Raw genomic sequence first — 19,910 nt, 5'->3', positions numbered from 1 at the left:
AGCTCACCAAATAAAGATTATTTATAAATATCAATATATAATATAAATAAAGGCCATGGTCTGAGTTCTCTCTTGGTTTTAACCAATAAGCATTAATTAAACACCTATTAAGTGTGCTGGGAGCTGGGGATATAAACACATAAAATAGTTATTCTCACCATCAAGAAAGAGAATCCTGTACCTATTTTAGTGTACATGAAATAAATAATAAGACTGGCATATGCAAAATGTACACTATATACAAAATAAATTATAAATGATAAAAATTCTAAGACAATAACAATAAAGTTGAAAGCAGCCATAGGAGGAATGTATAAAAAAAGACTGCTTATATAGTCTTTGAAGAAAACTAGAAATTTTTTTTTCTTTTTGGAGGGGGGAAGGCAGGGCAATTGGGGTTAAGTGATTTGCCCAAGGTCACACAGATAGTAAGTGTTAAGTGTCTGTAGCTAGATTTGAACTGAGGTCCTCCTGACTCCAGGGCTGGTGCTCTATTCACTGCGCCATCTAGCCGCCCCCCTAATCTCTCTCTTAATTTTCTTCCCTCAGTACTTCAGAGAAGGAATGTCTGCCTCTGTCCTTCATGCTATCCAGAAAGGACCGATGAAGTCGAGGGAGGGCAGGGAGGCTTGAATTCCAAGTCAACAGATAGGGTCTGAGGACTGATTTGAGCAATGGCTGCGTGGTAATGAGGGATCCAAATACTAAGCATTGCTCCTGCTTGGGTTTCTGATGCAGCAGAAAAGGAATGCAGTCAGGAATACAAGACCTCACCAAACTGATGGCAGAGTTATTGACTAAAGAATGCTGCTTCCTGAGAGGATTCTCAAAGAACAAATACTCATTTAACTGTGAAAAAGATCTTTGTGGGTGGTATTAAGGAAGACTCTTCAGAGACTACCTGGAACAGTATGGAATGGTTAAAGTGATTGAAATCATGGAGACAAGAACAAGAAAGAGCTTTGCTTTTATGACTTTTGATGACCATAACTCTTAAGATTGTGAGTAAAAAAAAAAAACCACACAGAGAATGGTCACAACTGTGAAGTGAGAAAAGCCTTGTCTAAGCAAGAAATGGCCAGTGCTTCATCTAGTCAAAGAGGTTGAAATAGCTTTGGGAGCTAGGGTTATGGCAATGTTGGAAGCTTTGGAAGAAATAACTTAGGTCATGGTGTGGTCATAGGGGGTTTTGATGGCAAATATGATGGTAGAGGACATGGAAGGAGTGGAAATTCCTACAGTGGACTGAGCAGTGATGAAAGCAGCCTGGAAAATGGTGGAAGCTACAATGCGTTTGGAAACTTCAATCAGTCTTTAGACTTTGGGCCTATAATTGGAGAACTTTGGAAGCAAGAGCTCTGGCCCTTATGGAGACCAGTATTTTGTCAAACCACATAACGAAAGTGGCTATGGTGGTTCTAGTATTAGCACTAGTTACAGCAAAGGTGAACAAATTAACAACAATTCGGAAAGGAAGTTTGGTGGAAAAGGAAGCTACAGGTTATAACAGATTTGTGAACTTAGCCAAGTACAGAAGTAGGAGGGCCTAGTTGCTACTATGAGGACATACACATGTTTGAGACAAGACTTTTTATGTATGAGGGGGGGAAAACCACCAAGATGGTATTTGTGACTAATTGCATAACAGGTTATTTTGGTTTCTGTTCTGTGGAAAGTAGAAAGCATCACAACAAAGGGTTTTTATGTAGATTTTTTTTGCACCTATGTTTTTGATTGCTAAATGCAATAATCTCATTGTGATACTAATTTTTTTTTAAGCAGAAGAAATAACTCTGTTGCATTGAATTAATCCTCTAAAACTAAGCAAACCCTTTTTCTTTATAGTGAATCATGAACCTTAACAAAGAGATCCAGTCATTGGTGGGTGAGATAGGGAATCTCTTTGTCTCTATTTCTCTCTGTCTCTGTTGCTCCCCCTCCCTCTGTATTTTTATAAATTTCTACAACTGATCATAAATCTTCCAATCAATCTTAAGGATAAACTAACTGTATGTACATTTCACCCTGCATTAGATGAAAAATGACCAGCCCACAAAGTTTTTATTTTTAGTCAGTTGTTCTTCTCTATATTAACTATAAAAGTAGTACATCATAGTGTATTCTTCAGTCACAATAAATGGTTAGTCACTCTGCACAAATAGGGGTACAAGTAGATGCCTCTTTGAAACAGGAGACTCCTGGTTGTTTGCATCTTCACTTATTCTGGAGGCACACAATGGTTTACCCTCCAGAGAGCTCTGCTGAAAATGTTCCCATGTTACCAAGGCAAATGCCATCAAATGGGTACTGTTGACCCTTTGACTACTCTCTCTCCTACAGCTGAGAGAAAACCCAGAGTCACTACAGATACACTATAGGCAGGCACATCAGGGAGGAGGTAGTCACTCTCAATCCGTATTTTTCAGGAGTCCTTACTTTTACCATTTAAACAAAAAGGTTAAGATAATTCTTCTTACGTGAATAGACCCCAATTCAATAAATGGAACTAAAAGCTGAGCTGGCTCATATAAAATCCTCTGCCCAGACCCAGGAACACTGACAGGTGCTTATCTGATGCTATTCTGATCTTGTATCCTACAGAAGAGAGTCTAGCTGTTCCACTTGACGTAGTTTTTCCCTCAATAGAGATACTGTAGATGATACTGAGAAGTGTCTCTTCTCTTTAAGGAAAAATACACTTTTTCCCAGCATTAAATATTTAATTGACCTCATTAGGGATTATATATTATGTCAGCTTTCACAGTCTAGCCCTAGCTAAACCACAGGAAAGGGAAGCAACAAGACCACAAGTGTAGCATCTGAACCAATGGCAACCCAAATGATTTTTTGAAAAGGCAGGGGGAGAAGGGATTGTGGTAGAGGTGGAGGGGGACACCAGTGGAGGGAAGGATAATTTGGGTCCAAAAGTTTAAGAACTTAAAAGGGTATTAACAGGTACTTGTAGCAGCTTTAAAAGATGCTGAGGGATCTCTTGAATTGGCATGGCTCATGATATTTTAATATATTTTAATAAATACCTTCCTCCCAGTTTCTAATTTTTAGCTTAAAGTATATTATATTTACTAAGCAACTGGTATTAAAGTGGTGGCATGAGGGAGGTAATCCATCCTATTTTAGAAACCCACAAATGTATAGCAATTTAAAAAAAACTCATCAGGTTTCTAGATTCACTCCCAGGAGACTCAAAGGCAAATTATGATTTTTTTTTTCTTTGCCACATTATTTTACCCAAGGTATGGAAAAATAGAAATAAGAGGCAGTATTATATTGTGGTCTTGGAGCCAGGAAGACCTAGATTCAAGTTTCACCTCTGACACATACTGGTTGCATGACCTTGGACAAGTGACTTTATGGCCATTTTTTTTTAAAGACCACTAAGTGGGGCTTTTAGGTGGTGCAGTGAATAGAGCACCAGCCCTGGAGTCAGGAGGACCTAAGTTCAAATGCAGCCTTAGACACTTAACACAAAGACTAGCCGTGTGACCTGAGGCAAGTCACAACCCCAAATGCCTTCCAAAAAACAAAAACAAAAACAAAAAAAAACAAACAAAAGACCACCAAGGGTGAGTAGAGGGTCTAGCTAACAATCTATTGAAGGAGACAGCATGCAAACAACCATGTACACAGTACATGTACAGATATATGTGGGATATATGCAGGATAAATTGGAAATAATTCAGAGGGAAGGTGGTAACATTAAGAAGGACAGAGAAAAGCTTCATGAAGGAGATGGGATTTTAACTGTGATCAACCCCACACACTCTTGGAGCCTGGGATGGGCAGCAACAGAAAGGAAAGAAAGCTCTATACAAAGATCCGAGACAATTCCAAAAGACTCATAATGGAAGATACTATCTACACCAGAGAAAGAACTAATGGAGTCTGAATGCATACCATTTTTACTTTTTTTCATGTTTTTTTTTCCTTTTCTTCTATTTCTTATTTCACAACAAGACTAACATGGAAATATGTTTTTCATGATTGCATATGTATAACCTATATCAGATTGCTTGACATCTTGGGGAGAGGAGATGGGAGGGAAGAAAGAAAAATTCAGAACTCAAAAATCTTTCCTTTTTTAAATTAATTTTAAATTTAAATACCAAAAACTTAAATACACAAGAAAAAAACATTGTAAACAAATGCAAAATAAGAAAAGAAAAAATAGCATTTGTCATGTGCACAGCAAAATGTAAGAAAGAATTCAAAACATACAGCAGTAAATTTCCATTTCAAGAAAGCCTAAGAAATACTATGTATTGTGTTCAGAAATGTCCATCTTTTCTTTGCTTCTTTTTTTTTGGAGGTGGGGAGGCAGGACAATTGGGGTTAAGTGACTTGCCCAAGGTCACACAGCTAGTTTTGTGTTAAGTGTCTGAGGCTGAATTTGAACTCAGGTCCTCCTGACTCCAGGGCTGGTGCTCTATTCACTGCACCACCTAGCCTCCCCCTCTTTGCTTCTTTTTAAGATTTCTTTTGTTCTGTTGCACATTTTTTACTTTGTTCTTTCCCCCCTTCCTCCTTTAGTTTTTCCCCCTCCCTATCCTTTTAGTCTTTTATTTCTTTCTGTATTTAGAAGACCATTCTAGATATATACGTATTGTTCCCTCTTAAACCCATTCCCAATGAAAGTAGGTTGCCAGAACTACCAGCAAAATCCCTCCACCCCCATAATTCCTGTCAGAATAATTACTCTTTTTACCTGTTCCTAAATGGTTTTACTTTTTAAAATCCTATTATCTACCCCAATCTTTCTTACAAACTAACCAATTACTAATAATCTTAAATATGTTTTCCGTTACTCATATAGAAGGTAAACAGTCTGTCCTTATTGAGTCCCTTGCAATTACTCTTTGAAGCATACCTTATATTTCTCTTGGATCTTCTATGTCCAATCTTGTATGAAGTTCAGATTTTTTTTTAAAGCAAAATCCTGAAAGTCTGACAATGTTAAATGTCCATTTCTTTTCGTTCAGGTCTATGCTTAACTTTGCTGGGTATATTTTTGGCTGCAACCCCAGTTCTTTTGTTCTTGGTACAGAATTCCAAGAACTGGAGTCTTCTATTGTCACACTGCTAGATCTTGTGTGATTCTAATTGTGGCATGCGGATATTTAAAGTTATTTTTTTCTTGTTGTTTATAATATTTTGTCCTAAACCTAGGGGGTTTCAGAATTTGACTATGATTTTACTATAAGTTTTCCTTGCAGAATCTCTTTCAGGTGATGATCAGTGAATTTTTTCTATTTCTACTTTTCCCTCTGTTCTAATACTTGAGAACAATTTTCTTTCATTTACTTCTTGTATTATTGTATCAAGATTCTTTTTTTATTTTTGATCAAAACTTTCAGGTAGGGGCGGCCAGGTAGCACAGCAAGTAAGAGCACCGGCTTCAGTGTTGAGAAGACCTGGAGATCAAATCCCGGGCTCAGACACTTAGCACCCACCCAGAAACACCTGGCCTTGTAACCTTGAGCAAGTTACTTAACCCCAATTGCTTAGGGGTGGCCAGGTGGCTCAGCGAGTAAGAGCACCGCCTCCAATGTTGGGACGACCTGGAGATCGAATCCCAGGCTCAGACACTCAGCACCACACCCAGAAATAACTGGCCGTGTAACCTTGAGCAAGTTACTTAACCCCAATTGCTTAAAAATAAAAAAAAAAAAAAACATTAAAAAAGAACTTTCAGGTAGTCCAGTTATTTTTATGTTTTCTTGATCTGTTCTTCAGATCATTTCATTTGTTTCTTAGAAGATGCTTCACATTCTGTTTTTTCATTCTTCATATTTTATTATTTCTTGGTCTCTTGTAACTTCACTTGACTTCCTTTTGCCCAATTCTAATTTTCAAGGAGTCATTTTCTTCCTTAAGATTCTGGATCTCCTTTTCTAATTGCTATTTCAAGGGAACTAACCTGGAGGTGTTTGCCCTTCACAGAGACCAAACCTTGGTCCTGGGATTTTTCTTTGGACCGTCTATCTGCTATTGTCTCAGAAGGACCACTTTTCTGCCCCAATTCTTGTTTATTTTTAACTGCTCGATGTTTACCAGAACTATTTTATCTTGTTTATGGGGGAAATCTAGAGAGCTTGGAATTTTCTGACCTGCTCTGCCATCTTCCCAGTATCTTCTCTCAAAATCTTAAAAAAAAAAAATGTTGAAAATTATCTTTATGTGAATTGGAAAAAATACTCTTAAATTTTAAAGGAGAAAAAATGGAAAGCTCCCTCTCTTTGAACCCGACTACCATGAGGGTAGAGCCTCCCCTGGATCTCCTTTCTATCTAATCCCCCAGAGCAGAGCAGCAATAAAGGCTGCAGATCCCCAGCAGCTGAGGTCAGTTAGCCAGTTAGACTGGCTCTAAAACCTACAGAGCTCCTGCAGGAACAAATGACCAGAAGAATGAGAAACCTAGAGGTGTACCTGTCTACTGTAAATTACCCAGCTGAGAGATTCTGATAGCCAACATTTCCCTTTGTGACTACCATCACTTAGCAAGACACCAAATCATACCTCTTTTGATAAGAAGCCTAGTTTTTGTCTTTTCCATAGGGAAGGACAATTACCTATGCCATATCAAAAAGATTACACGATTAAAGTTAATTTAGTTCATCCAGGTCAACCATCTGTTAACTCACAATAAGGTCTTTTCTACACCAACCGAAAGGTACACACATTCTATCTCCTCTTTATATCATCAACAGGATTCTAAGCATCGATGACTAGCAGACAGGACATAATGAGCTGCTGCACTCAGCAGAGAGACCACTATGGAACCACCCAAAGAAGGGCAGAGAGATTTCAGAAATCTTTGATCCAGTAGAGATTCACTTCTGCTTTACCTCCCAACACAACAAGAAAAGGCATTGCGCATGTTCATGTGTGGTGTTTTTCAACTGATTCTGATGTTTACTATCTTTGACTGTGAGCAAATCACTTTCCTTGTTTGAGCCATTGCTTCTTCACTTACAGATTTTTTTTCCTTTTCGTCTGGACCTAAGATTTCATTAACCCAGATAACTCCTAGGGAAGAGAGTCCTTCACCAATACAGAATACTCAATTCTGAAACTTACAGTCTTTTAGGTGTCTAGGAGCACTAAGAGTTTGCATGAATTATGAGGGGTCACACTGTTAGTAAAAGAAACAGGGCTTGAACCCGATTCTGAAGTTGGCTCTTTTTTGTCCTTCATTCTTGAAAAGGACCATGATCTCAGGAAGAAATGTCATTGCTTGCAAATGAATTGGATTAAATTGAGTCAGGGCTCTGCAAAATCACCAGCCTCTCTCCTATGGAATCATCTGGGTCCAGGGGCAAGTTATAGATCAGGAGTGCTGGAGATGGCCCTGGATGCAGTGGGAAGCTTTGGCCTTTTTTAAACATCTAAGGTCTTTAACAGGTCTCAGTTTTGCCTGAGGCAACACCCTTTCAGTAATCAAGGCTATATAAAAATGAGGGAAAGAATGGCTTCTTTTACCTAGTGTAAATGAATGAATGAATGAACAAACAAATAAAATAAAATAAAATCTGAGAGAGGAAGACCTTCAGGGTTTCTGGCCCAAACAGAAACAACTGCTATATACTTTACAAAGTACTCTTGGATATACATAGTAGAAATCCTTTAAATGACAGCTAATACTTTTATAATATAAGGGGACTGTAGGAGAGAGTAAGGATTGGTATAAAGTCACTTAACCTCTTCTGGCCTCAGTTTCCTCATCTTTAAAATGAGGGGTTTGGAAAAGAGTCCCCAGCCACTCTAAATCTGTCATTCTCTTATGATTTTAAGAGAGATAATGCAATCATTTAAAAAGTCATAGGGAGATAATGGCCCTCTTTGACTGGCCAACGGGCATTGTTTGACTCTTGTCAAGATATTAGGAGTTACTCTGTTTTCCAAAGCTAAGGCCCAGCAAGCAAGCTGTGCCCTAGACTTGGCATAATAACAATCCTTTGCACTCAGTACCCTCTGAATGATCTCTGTCCCAGAAAAATCCCAGAATTGTTTCACCCCAGCATCAGGTGATCTCTGAACTTGGACAAGCTCCTGCTGTACCCACATTCTGGTCATGAAGCCTTGCTATGAATCAAACTTGTCACATCGTTGCTGTTACCCCTCATTGTTGGGTTACAGTTGTGTAGCCATTAGTAGAAGTATTGAGATCTCCCCACACTGCCTCAGGTCCCCCCAGTAGGGGTGGGGTTTCTGCACATGTGTCCTTGCTTACAAGCCATTTTCTGAACTTCTGTTTGATTCCTGACTCTCCTGTCTTTAGCTTACTTTGTTCAACTTGCACCACTCCAGGTTAGAGACTGATCCCAGTCCCATTGACACTCTCTAATCACTATATCACATTGCCTTTCATCTGTTATAAATATGAGAAGTATCAGTGAAATAATAATGCTAACACTTGTACTATCTAGCTCCACAGAGTTGTTAAAGAAGCACAGTGAGGGGGCCGCTATGTGGTGCAGTGAACAGAGCACTGGCCCTGGAGTCAGGAGGAACTGAGTTCAAATCCTGCCTCAGACACACTTACTTGGGCTTAACATTTAACTCCGATTGCCCTGCCTTTCCCCCTCCAAAAAGCAAACAAACAAAAAAAAGCACAATGAGAATCTTAAAACACTAGATAAATGAAAGTCATGTTATCTATTTGGGTAGATTCATTCAGCTTTCTCACTATTCAGCAGGAGAGTGTAGATCCATTAGGATGGACTATTCTGTACTCATTATTGCTTCTCTCTGTCCTAACAGCTTACCCACTTGCTCATCCCACTGTTTTCAGCCTTCTGGAAAAATTGTTTGTGGCACCTCTATTGCTGTTAATGAGTTTAATGCTTTCTTATGGCATGGGAAGATGTACTTGTTAATGTTTCTTTTGAGTGGCCAGAGGGCACATATGTAATTGAAGAGTGAAAAGTCAGCATAAAAAGTCACCTTCTTATGAACAAATGGTAGAATTCTCTGAATTCTTCTTGAATGAACAATAAATAAATGAAAAAGCATTTATTAAGTATTTACTATGAGCAAAGCACTGTGCATACAAATATAGAAGGAGACAGTCCCTCCTCTCAGGGAGGTTACACATTCTAATGGGGGAGATAATAATACAATAGGCTTCAGCAGCAAATCAGAAACATCCCATGGTCCTTAGGATACATCAGGGTACAAAGCATATCGATACGCATCTTCAATTCCATTCCCACTGATAAAAATATCTCTTTCCAATGTTGAACCATTTGACAGTGCCAAGAACTTAGTGTTGAGAAATGTTCTGAGTCTTGAGTAGTTGGGGTTGCTGAAGGGGAAGTTGCTCAGCAGTTGCTGGGTCACATTCCCACAGGGGTTGCTTCCTAGGAGGATGGCTATGGGGTCTGGGCTACAAGCAGAAGAGTTTGGAGGGGGTACAGTCACTCTTGAGGTTCTTGGGCTTCCCTGTTTGTCAGTCAGTGGCAAGTTGGTCATCAGCTGGTAATGATGGTGACAATGAGGAAAGCAAGTCCCTTCTCCACAGTTATTACTCCCCCTTAATGATGGCTAAGGAGTCTGGATTGGAAGCAGGGTCAGTGGTGGGAAAGGGGTGGTTTGTTTTCATGTCTCTTGGGTTTGGGGTCCTGGGCTATCTTCACAAGGATCCAAGGGGGTGGTGGGGCATATTTTACTGTTGTGCATAGAATAAGAGTGAGCTGAGACTTGGATTCAAGATAAATTTGGGTGTGGATTTATTGATCAAGCACATAACTGCCTGGAGTATAAACTCAAATCAGGAAGCCCCAAAGTGGGGTACATGCAGTGCTTATAAAGGCTAAAACCACAAAAACCACAATTGGGGAGGGGAACTAGCATAAGCAATGACGCACAGAAGCCAAGAATTGCCATTGGTTAGATCTATATCTCAGGGCTAATAACACAAGGGAACAAGGGTACAACTTTCCTGGAATAAGGGGGTCCCTCCTTGAACAGGAAAGAGGGTTGTTGGGTAATGGGGAAAGGCTAGGGTCATGTTCTGAGTACAGGGTGGTCTCTTCTTAAGATAAACTTTAGATAAACTTGTACCATAACCCCAGGATTGATCCTTGTACATAGTTATGATATACAGAATGCTAATTCAGGAAGTAGGGGGTTAGGGGACTGCACCTTGGGCAATACCCAAGACTATGCCTTAAGCTGTTTCAAGCTGTTACAGGCTGCAGGACAGAGACAAAGACAAATATAAAGGGGCTTAATGATGGGCTCCAAATCAGGTGGCATGTGATTTGGGTTTGGGCACAACATTACCTCCTGTCTCTCCCTCTGGGTACCTTACTGCTTTCCATTGGAAGAGTATAATCCGGGAGATTTTCAAAAGGCAAGTAATGGGGCAGGTGATAACCATGCTGATTTTCCAGATTAACATTTTTCAGAAGCAGGCTACCAGTGGCCCATAAATTAAAAGCAATTCTTTGGGTAAACTGGTGTCGGATTTTCTCCAGGTTGTGTCTTGAAAGGTTGAAGCATTCATTCCCATCTTTACTGGAAAAACAAAACTGTTTATATCAAATGGAATATTTCCAGAGAGCATTTATTAAGTGCTTACTATGAGCAAAGTTATGCCTTTGCTCACCTAACCTAAGTTATATCTTCTGGAAAGATATGAGACTGACTAAAATTCATATACACTTGAATTACTTTTATTAATCTCCTTTCCATTGATTTGGATATTCTGTCCTGTGATACAGATTTTAACCCACTCACACCTGCCCATACTGTCTGTGACTTTTGTCCATGCCTTACCCTAAGTTCATCCCAGAGATCTAGTCCAACATGATGGAAGCCAACCTCAGTTTCTCCTCACATCAAGAAGATACCAATGGAGTGTTCAACAGTCATCTTTCACCCTTGCCACCTGCTCATGTCCTCTTCTTATCCTGGGTGACATCTTTTATTCCTGTTCTCTAAAATTTTTTATTTGCCTATATGTTGCAGCTTGCTCACATCTACCATTAACCTCCCAGCAAAAACAAATTCCTTCTGTCTTCAAGAAATATACAGGATGTTGGGGCAGCTAGGTGGCGCAGTGAATAGAGCACCAGCCCTGGATTCAGAAGGACCTGAGTTCAAATCCAGCCTCAGACACTTAACACAAACAAAAAGAACTAGCCATGTGACCTTGGGCAAGTCACTTAACCCCAATTGCCCCTCCAAAAAAGAAAGAAATCTACTTGATGCAATGAATACTAGACCTGGTTTAAAGTTCCACTTTAAATTTACTAGCCACTTACTAGCAAGGGAATCAACTCCTCTGAGTCTCAGTCTCCTCATCTGTAAAATGAGATTCCTAGGGGTGGCCAGGTGGTACAGTGAATACAGCACCAGCCCTGGAGTCAGGAGGACCTGAGTTCAAATCCAACCTCAGTCACAACACAAAAAAAACTAGCCATGTGACCTTGGGCAAGTCATTTAACCCTAACTGCCCTACCTTCCCCCCTCCAAAAAGAAAAAAAAAAAGAGATTCCTGTTCATAAGGTGGTTTTATAGGAACCTCTTTGTAAACAGTAAAACACATATATAAATAAGCTAGTAGAAAAATAACTAATATGAACAAAAGTCAAGGGGAGAGGTGAAAATCACAAAATCAAATGGGTATAGTGGTTTTTATGTTTTTGGAGCACACAGTTGTGCTTCCCTTTAAACAGTTGGAAAAGTTGGTGTCTAAACCCAACCATATTTTAAGTCAATGATACTACTTAAAGGAATCCTGCAGTGACTGCCTGCAGGTACCACTCAGAGGAGGGCATTTAGGACAGTAGTTTATCAAATACTATATAAATATGAGTTGTTACTGTTGTGCCTTTTAAAACATGAAAATGAATCCTGGTGCTTCTCTGTTCTGAAACTTCACAGAACAGGTTGGATGAAAGGTAGGCAGATGAAGGTGGGCTGCTCTCTCCTCAAGCTTTCATTCCTCTTCACAGACTATGGTTTGTCTATCAGGCTTACTCAGCAGAGATGGTGAGCGTTGGTTTACTCTCACCCTTCCTGGCCTCACCCTTTCTCCTTAGCTCACCAGCAGCTATCCTAGGAACACTCTTTGGAGGCTTTCTTTTATTACTCATCTTCATTAGCTGAAGATACCATCACCTTCACTGTCTTATTATGTTTTGGCCCAGGTACCAAATGGAGATTGAGAAAACAAGGCTAATTTTTCTCTTGTACATTAGTGGCTGAACTCCTAAGGACCCTGCCAAGAAACCCTTAGAGATACCATGCTGAAGGCTTGGAGCTGATGGTTTCCAGGTCCAAAACTGGCTGGAATTAGGGTGTGGAGGAGTACAATAAACTATCTCCCTTCCTGTGCTATCCTAGGTAGGCAGGATACAACTATTCCAACAGCAGTCCTCCGCATGGGGGGATCAAGAGAGCCAAAAATTCACAGTTAAGATCCCAGGATGTTGGGGAGTTATTTTGGAGGTAGAGCACAAACTCAGAGAAAACCCAGGACAGCACAGACTTATCTCTACTCCAAGAACCTCAGGCCTTCTCTTGAACCGCTAAGAAATGTTCTTCAGAAGGCTATGGGAAGCCTCTATGAAACAGGACATGTTTTGTCTTCCCTGCTGTGATCAATTCCTTCAAAAGTGTTTACTTTGTTTAGGAAAGGATAGCATCTCTAGATACTCAGGACAAAGTGACACCTGTTTCTGCTTTGGGACACATTTGCTCAGCAAACTTCGGACTCACAGATATTAACAATGAAGACCAAATCTTACTTAAAGCCAAACAAACTGATTTTAAAAGGAGTCAATCCAAGGAAATTATTTCTGAACAACCCTGAGCCAAAATAAGGGTCTATTGAGGCTTGCACCAAACTAAAGGTGAGTTTCACACAAGAACTGGAAAAACGAGCCAAGTTTTGGCATATTGGTCAGCTCAACTGTGCTAAAGGCTGATGATATAAAGAAAGGCAGAAAAATAGTCTGCTCTCAAGGAGCTCACTGTCTAATAGAGGAGACAACAGGCAAACAACTATGTACAAAATATATGTGTGTATGTGAACAGAGTAAAACGGATGTAGATAGTATGTGTGTGTGTTCATTCATGCTTGACTCTTTGTGACCCCATTTGGGGCTTTCTTGGCAAAGATACTGGAGTGGTTTGACATTTCTTTCCTCTAGCTCATTTTACAAATGAGGAAACTAAGGCAAACTGGGTAAAGTGACTTGCCCAGGGTCACACAGCTATTAAGTGTCTGAAGTCAGATCTGAACCCAGGAAGATGAGTCTTCCTGACTCCAGGTCCAGCACCTGGCTGCTGGATGATCTCAGAGGGGAATACTGGTTTAAGGAGGACTAGGAAAGACTTTTTGTAGAAGGTGGGACTTGAATTGAGAATGAATGAAGCCCAGGAATCCAGGAGATAGAAATAAGAAGGGAAAAGAGACGGCAAAGGGAAAGAGAAGTGAAAATGGAGAGTTGGGAGATGGAGCAGAGAGCAAGCAAGGAGGCTAATTTCACTAGAGAGGGGAGGGAGGGGATTAAGATAGAATTAGAAGAAAAGGGAGGGAGGGACCAGGTTATGAAGGGCTTTAACCATCATAGACTTTTATATTTTAATCTGGGGCAGTAGGGAGCTACAGGAGGGAATGCGAGGGTCGGGGGTACAGGTTGTGGCAGGGAGGTGTGTGTGACTGATACTAGGGAAAGGGTTAAGCCACAGAGATCATACAATGAATGCTCAGAGAAAACAGGCAGATCTCTCTGTGGCTACAATTCAGTTTTTCCTGGGGACTAAAATAGGTCTGTCCCACCCTGTTCACCTTCTTTTCCAATCTTTACAACAGGAACCCTACCAGAATGATGACTGGGAACTCTAGGAGACTCTGAGCAGGACAAACTTCAAGGCACCCACCTGACAAAATAATGCTGGGTCATAAACTCTGGGAAGGTGGCAATAGCCACACAGCACACAAAGCCTTTAACTCTTCATTTTGTTCATTCAAATGAAGCCTGACTTTGTAGCCTTAGTCCAAACAGAGCAAGCAAAAAAAGGTACCTTGCATGTTTACACAAAACCTTTCTTCCCAGAAACTCCAAAGTAATTTGGGGACATTCTCTCATTAACCTAACTAAACAGCTCGAGGCCCCTCCCACAACGGACAAATGTAATGCCAAATCTGGGAGGCACAAACACTCCCACACAGAGTTGCTGAAAAGAGCAGGGAGGGAATGAGTTTCAGGGAGAAAGTTGCTACCAGGATTTTGTACTCTGTCACTGATAGATCCTGATGTGGCTCTTCCAGAAGTGACAGTCCTGAACAAATCAGTCCTGCAGTCTGTGCCCCACGGAGGGGGCCTTTGCTGCCCAAGGCCCTAACCTAACCAATTCAATGGGCTGCAGAAAAATAGATTAACCCTGGAGCAGCATTTACCCTCCAGTTCATACAAACTGCCCCAACCCTACCACATACAAATAAGAATCTATATGTTATTTGTAGATCACTTTTTTTTTTTTGCTTTTTGGAGGGGGGAAGGTAGGGCAATTGGGGTTAAGTGACTTGTCCAAGGTCACATGGCTAGTTTTGTGTTGTGTCTGAGGCCGCATTTGAACTCAGGTCCTCCTGACTCCAGGGCTGGTACTCTATTCACTGCACCACCTAGCCACCCCTGTAGATCACTTATTAGGGGAAAGTGAGTCACCAGATGTGGTTTTTCACTCGCCTACATTGCCAATTAAGAAAAAATTTTCTTAAAGAACTCCTGAATTCAACAACTGATATCTATGTAACCTACAGTTTACAAAGCTTCTTTACATATATGTATATACAGTATACACACACACAGAATAGGAGGGAGGAAAGAGGGGAGAGGAGGGAGGGAGAGAAAGAGAAAGAGAGAGAGAGAGAGAGAGAGAGAGAGAGAGAGAGAGAGAGAGAGAGAGAGAGAGAGAGAGAATGAACCCCAAAAGTTTTACTCTCTTTTTAAGCAAAGGGAACTAAAATTTTTGTCTACCCCTCTGAGGTGGATTATTACAGTTATTATTAATATCAGTTGTACAGCTAAGAAACTGGATGCTTACAGATGTTAAGTGATTGTCCATGATCACACAACTAGAAATTATCAGAGTCAAGATTTGAACACAGATCTTCACATTTAACATAGGTTCCCAGAATTAGAGCTAGAATGTATCTTGAAGGTCATCTAATCCAATCCCTTCATTTACAGAAGAAGAAACTTCCTCACCAAGAAACTGTGACTTACCCCAAGTTCACACAGGTACTATGTGACATAGCTGGACCCTGAATGCAGTGCCTCTGATTTTAAATGCAGAGCTGCCTTTCTCTCCATTCTATCTGCCACTTCTGTATTTGGAGTGTCTGCTGCTTCTTTCTACATAAAAGGCTTTGCTTTTGGACCTAACCTTTAGAAGAAGGAATTTGGAACCCTCCATTTAACAATCATGCTCTGCGGGATTGGCTAAGTGACCCATGGCAAATATCTCTTTATGGATTTCTCAAGTAGTAACAGGAGCAACTGACCATCTTATTAGAATGTCTTCTTAAACACACAAGTCTCTGTTCATATCTGAGCCCTAGCTGAAAAACCTTTGGAAAATGCCTTAAGATGAGAGAATTTTATAACATTAAAGCAGGAAAAAAGATCATTTAGTCCAATCCCCCTCAAAACAGACAAGGAAACATGCAGAAAAAGTGCAATGAATCTCTCATCCCCAAATGGTGACAGAACAAATGTTGGAACTCAGATCTTTTTGATCCTAAATCCATAGTTTTCTGCACTAAACAATATTGTCTTTTCATTGTGCTGCCTGGCCCTCCAATAAAGTCAAAGATTACTAATTTGCTGTCTGGGAGGGCCAGTGATCAAAACAAGTCCTTCAGTGAGATTAGATGAATTTAAGATGATTCATTCAACTCTCACCCAGTCTCCCATATAACCAACAATCTGTATTTGCAAGATAGCTAGTCAGGATTAAGAGTATACTCTGTGGCCACAGAAGAGAGAAACCAGCTCACTTGGGAGAATCCAATCAATACCAGTGGCTTCATTAGTCCTGTACTAAAGCTGAGCTAACCAGCTACACAAACCACAAGAGATAACCAGCACAGAAAAACAAAGCTCTGCCAGGTGAATCTGAAAAAGGCATGGCTCTGAAACCTGAAAGTATCCAAAGGCAGTGGCAAGTAGATTCTTCTAGCACAATCTTCTACCTCGATGTTCTTTTTTTTTTTTTAATAAGGGCATTCTATGGGACATTATTTTGCTTGAGTATGTGTATTGTTACAAGGATTTTGTCCTTTATTTCTCCCCATATGGGGAGGTGAAAGAGAAAAAAAAGAATTTTGTTCATTTAAGAAAATTAAAAAATAAAAATGGGACCATTCTAACTTTGTTCAGAGAGGAAAATTCAAAGAAAACTCTCAACCCATAAGCTGTATTGAATGGACACTTTTAGTGGGAAGAAATCATTTTTTCAAACATTGTTGTGTCTAACCAAGCTATACTATTTTTTTTTAAGGATTAAACAGACAACTTCCCTAGGAAAAGAAATGTTCCTACTCTTAGCAGGGAAGTGAGAAGAAATGATCTTTTTGGAGCTAGTATTACCAATTAAATGCTATAGAGGCTTCTTAAAACAGCTTAACTCAATTTAGGTTAAGGAAAAAAAAAAGATGATGTACTGTAAGTACCAGCTCAAATTTTCCAGAGAAAACCAAAACCAAACAATGCTAGGTTAAGTGGCAAAACTGAAAGACCAAAAAAAAAAAAAAATTGATGTGGTTATAATGATATGACAATTCCTTTATCATAAGAAATATTCTGGTATTTGACTTACTGATACAAAAACACTTTGGAAGGTATAATTATACAATTAATTTCCTAATGAAAAATATGCCTTCTATTGCTTCAATTCATCACTCAGCTCTTCACTTTTGAGGTAATGAAATCTTAAGTAGTTGATAATGTTTACCTCTGAATCTTTTAATTCTGTTTGTAAAGCCACCTTTCCCATTCCCTAGGAGCATATCTTAACACTTTAAATACAAATTTGTACACATTTTCAGAAGTCACTTTATGGAATCCTATTCTAGGTTTAGGTAAATGTGCAAAAAAGAAAAAGTAATCATCTAAAATGTTCATAGGAGTTAAACTTGGAATGGAGATGTCTATTGTTTTTCTTTTGAGATACTACCAAATAGTCAAATTAGGGCTTCCATAGAGGAACACGGGGATTATCAGATTAGAACTGAGATGTAGAGAACCTGATTTGAGAGTTTTACATGTATTTCTCAACTTAAATATTTATTAAGTACCTTCTATATGAAAAGCACTGTCCCAGGCAATAAGAAGATTTAAAAAACAACCAAACAGAAAAAAATAGTCCCTGCCCTTAAGGAGCTTGTATTTCATAGAGGTGGACCAATTGAATATTTTTAAAGTCAAAGGAACAAAGGAAACAAAAACTTGAGCATACAAAAAACCTCAAAAAAAAGTACAGTATTTTTAATGACATTTTTAGGGAGGAAGAGAGTAACTAAAGAAATGGTACCTTTATAAAGTTTACAATTTAGTTGTACAGACAACTCATAAATATATGAAAGTGTTCATAAGCTAAAAATGTTTACACAACCATCTACCCGCATGCAAATGAAATTAGCACGCCACATAAATTCCAAGAGAAGACAGAAAAAATGGCACCTTCTCTCCACTCATTATTTAGCCAGTTATATATGCACAAGCTCACAAGTTCAACAGACTTTTAACGTGGGGGCTCTGGCTTTTATCTACACTTGGGGGAAAAAATGAGATTTTAAAAACTTCCACAATCCTGACTGATTTAGAACACTTAGAAGTACTGCCTGAATCCTTCACACAGATGCTCCTGGTAAATGCAACATTTACACTTATCACAGTATTTGGAGATCAAGGTCAAGTTCGCTGCCATCAAGAACCCAGACGTACACGCGATTGCACTGGCAAGAATCTAGTGTTAGTCCTTACAGCCCAATTCTGTACTACAGTGAGTTGAGTCTTCTTCACCGTGTATTTTGTTTATCTGGAGCAGCAAGGCTTCCAGAACGTACCTATTACCCATGTACCAATGTACCTATCACCCAAGCGGCTCACAACATTTCCTACTGTAATCATTTGTTCCAAAAACAGGTGTAAGAACACACACTCTCTCTTACACTCTCTCCCTCCCTCCCTCCCTCTTCCTCCCTCTCCCTCCCTTTTTCTCTCTCTCTCTCTCTCTCTCATACCATAGTTAACATTTCTTGGTTTCCGACACCAAAGTAAGACACAAAAGGCTCACGTCAGGCCAACAACCCCCGCAGCCTTCTGGGGTGCTTGCGGTCCCCCCCCCACCTCCTACTCCCGTAACACTTTAGCCCAGCAGACAATCCCAGACCCAGACTGGGCAGAGGGAGCCCGCGAAGAGACGTCACTTTTGGGAAGGTCTGACCCGAGGGACTCTAAAGCTGACTTGGAAAGACACTTGAACCCACACTACCATCCCAAACCCCCTCCCACTCACCCACAAGCCGCTCAGTCTCTCCATTCTTGGATTTTAGAGAGAAGCCTATTCCTAGAGTGTCAGTCCCACACTAGGCTAAAGCGTACTTGGCATTTTGCTCAGTCACCTCAGAGAAAGCCTCGGAAGGTGAAAGGGGAGGAGGGCCACACTGCCCCGCACACCAGACACTAGCCAACCGGCCCCAGGACACAACTCCGCAGCAGGCGCAGAGAAGAGCTTTCCGGGCTGTGGCCCTCGTTCCCCCAGCCCCTAGCAGTGACCTCCCTCCTCCAGAAGTACAGACAGTGCGCAACCCCGGGTCTCCCAGGACACGCGCCAGCCCTGACTAGGGAAGTCCCGTGCGCCGCCCTGCTCTGCACCCCGAGAGCCCAGAGAAGGGAGAAGAGCACTTACAGAGCGTGGCCACCGTGCCGGCCTCGAAGAGCAGACAGTCGTGGCGGCTGCGGGCCTCCAGCAGGATGCTGCTGTCCCCTGGGGGCTCCAGCCTCCGAAGCAGCCTCAGCCCTTTGCTCAGAGCCATGGGGAGCTCTACTCATAGGCGAGGAAGGGGGCCGAGAGGCACCGGGTAGGAGGCAGGAGAGGAGCGCAACAGCCCTCCAGACTCCTCCAACCTCACCGGGTGCTGCCAGCCACCCAACCCGAACGCCGGGATCGGAGCCCCCGCGCTGTCCAGTCTCGGGATCTGCCCCCACTCGCTCCCCTAAGGAGGAAGCCACTGGCGGCAGCGCAGTTGGCCTCGGACTCCGAAGGCAGGGAGCTGTAGGGGAAAACCGCCAAATTCCCCTCCCTGGGCCAGGCCTTCCACGCTTTGAGCAACTTTCAGGAGTTTCACTTTGTCTCCCTACCCCCAGCCCGGCCCACTACTGGCTCCTCCTTCTCCTCCCTCTCTCTCCTTGCCCTCGCCTCCCTCTAGCCCCGGGGCAGGTGAGAGCTGTGGGCAGCCTCCCTGACACTGTTCGGTCTTCCTTCCCTCGGGTTCAAAAGGCTTAGTGCTCCCCCCAGAGGTCTAGGTAGCAGCGCTTTCCTCCGCAGTTAACCTGGGGGCTAGCTGGCTGTGTAAGCAATGGGCAGAAAAGTCAAAGCGGATTCCTCCGAGCTCGCCTGCATCTCGCCCTTCCTCTGCAGGTCACGGAACCTACTTTGGGCAAGGATCGTCTGAAGCCCCGTAAGTGGGGAGACTCTTCAAAGACTTCGGTGGAAGTGCCAGGGTCTTCTCTAGGTTGTAGCCGATAAGGAAAGACATTCCACACATTCCACACAGCTCCGAGGGGATGAAATCCAGCAGTTCTACAATTACAAAAAGAGAGAGAGAGAGAGAAAGAGAGAGAGAGAAAGAGAGAGAGAGAGAGAGAGAG

At 41.4% G+C, this 19,910-nt stretch overlaps 2 protein-coding genes across 6 annotated transcripts in view; both read right to left on the bottom strand.

The window, feature by feature from the left end:
- The window catches only part of SYNJ2 (synaptojanin 2), a 144,634-nt gene extending 124,988 nt beyond the window's left edge, over positions 1-19,646 (bottom strand). For 2 of the 4 annotated variants that reach the window (XM_069070314.1, XM_069070315.1), the window contains exon 1: positions 18,949-19,646. In XM_069070314.1, the coding sequence (XP_068926415.1) occupies positions 18,949-19,075 (127 nt within the window). In that variant the 5' untranslated portion in view covers positions 19,076-19,646. The remainder of the gene's footprint in view (positions 1-18,948) is intronic. The other 2 variants (XM_069070316.1, XM_069070317.1) reach the window with 1 other exon arrangement.
- Positions 1-19,910, bottom strand: part of GTF2H5 (general transcription factor IIH subunit 5) — a 229,815-nt gene that overhangs the window by 209,033 nt on the left and 872 nt on the right. The gene's annotated exons all lie outside the window — the stretch shown is intronic.

This window comes from Petaurus breviceps, unplaced genomic scaffold (genome assembly GCF_028583685.1).
Source record: "Petaurus breviceps papuanus isolate PSGF00001 unplaced genomic scaffold, PetGlider_PUasm1.0 90808, whole genome shotgun sequence".
Classification (NCBI taxonomy): domain Eukaryota; kingdom Metazoa; phylum Chordata; class Mammalia; order Diprotodontia; family Petauridae; genus Petaurus; species Petaurus breviceps.
Note: the sequence above shows the minus strand (reverse complement) of the source record. Positions and strands in the feature narration are given on the sequence as shown.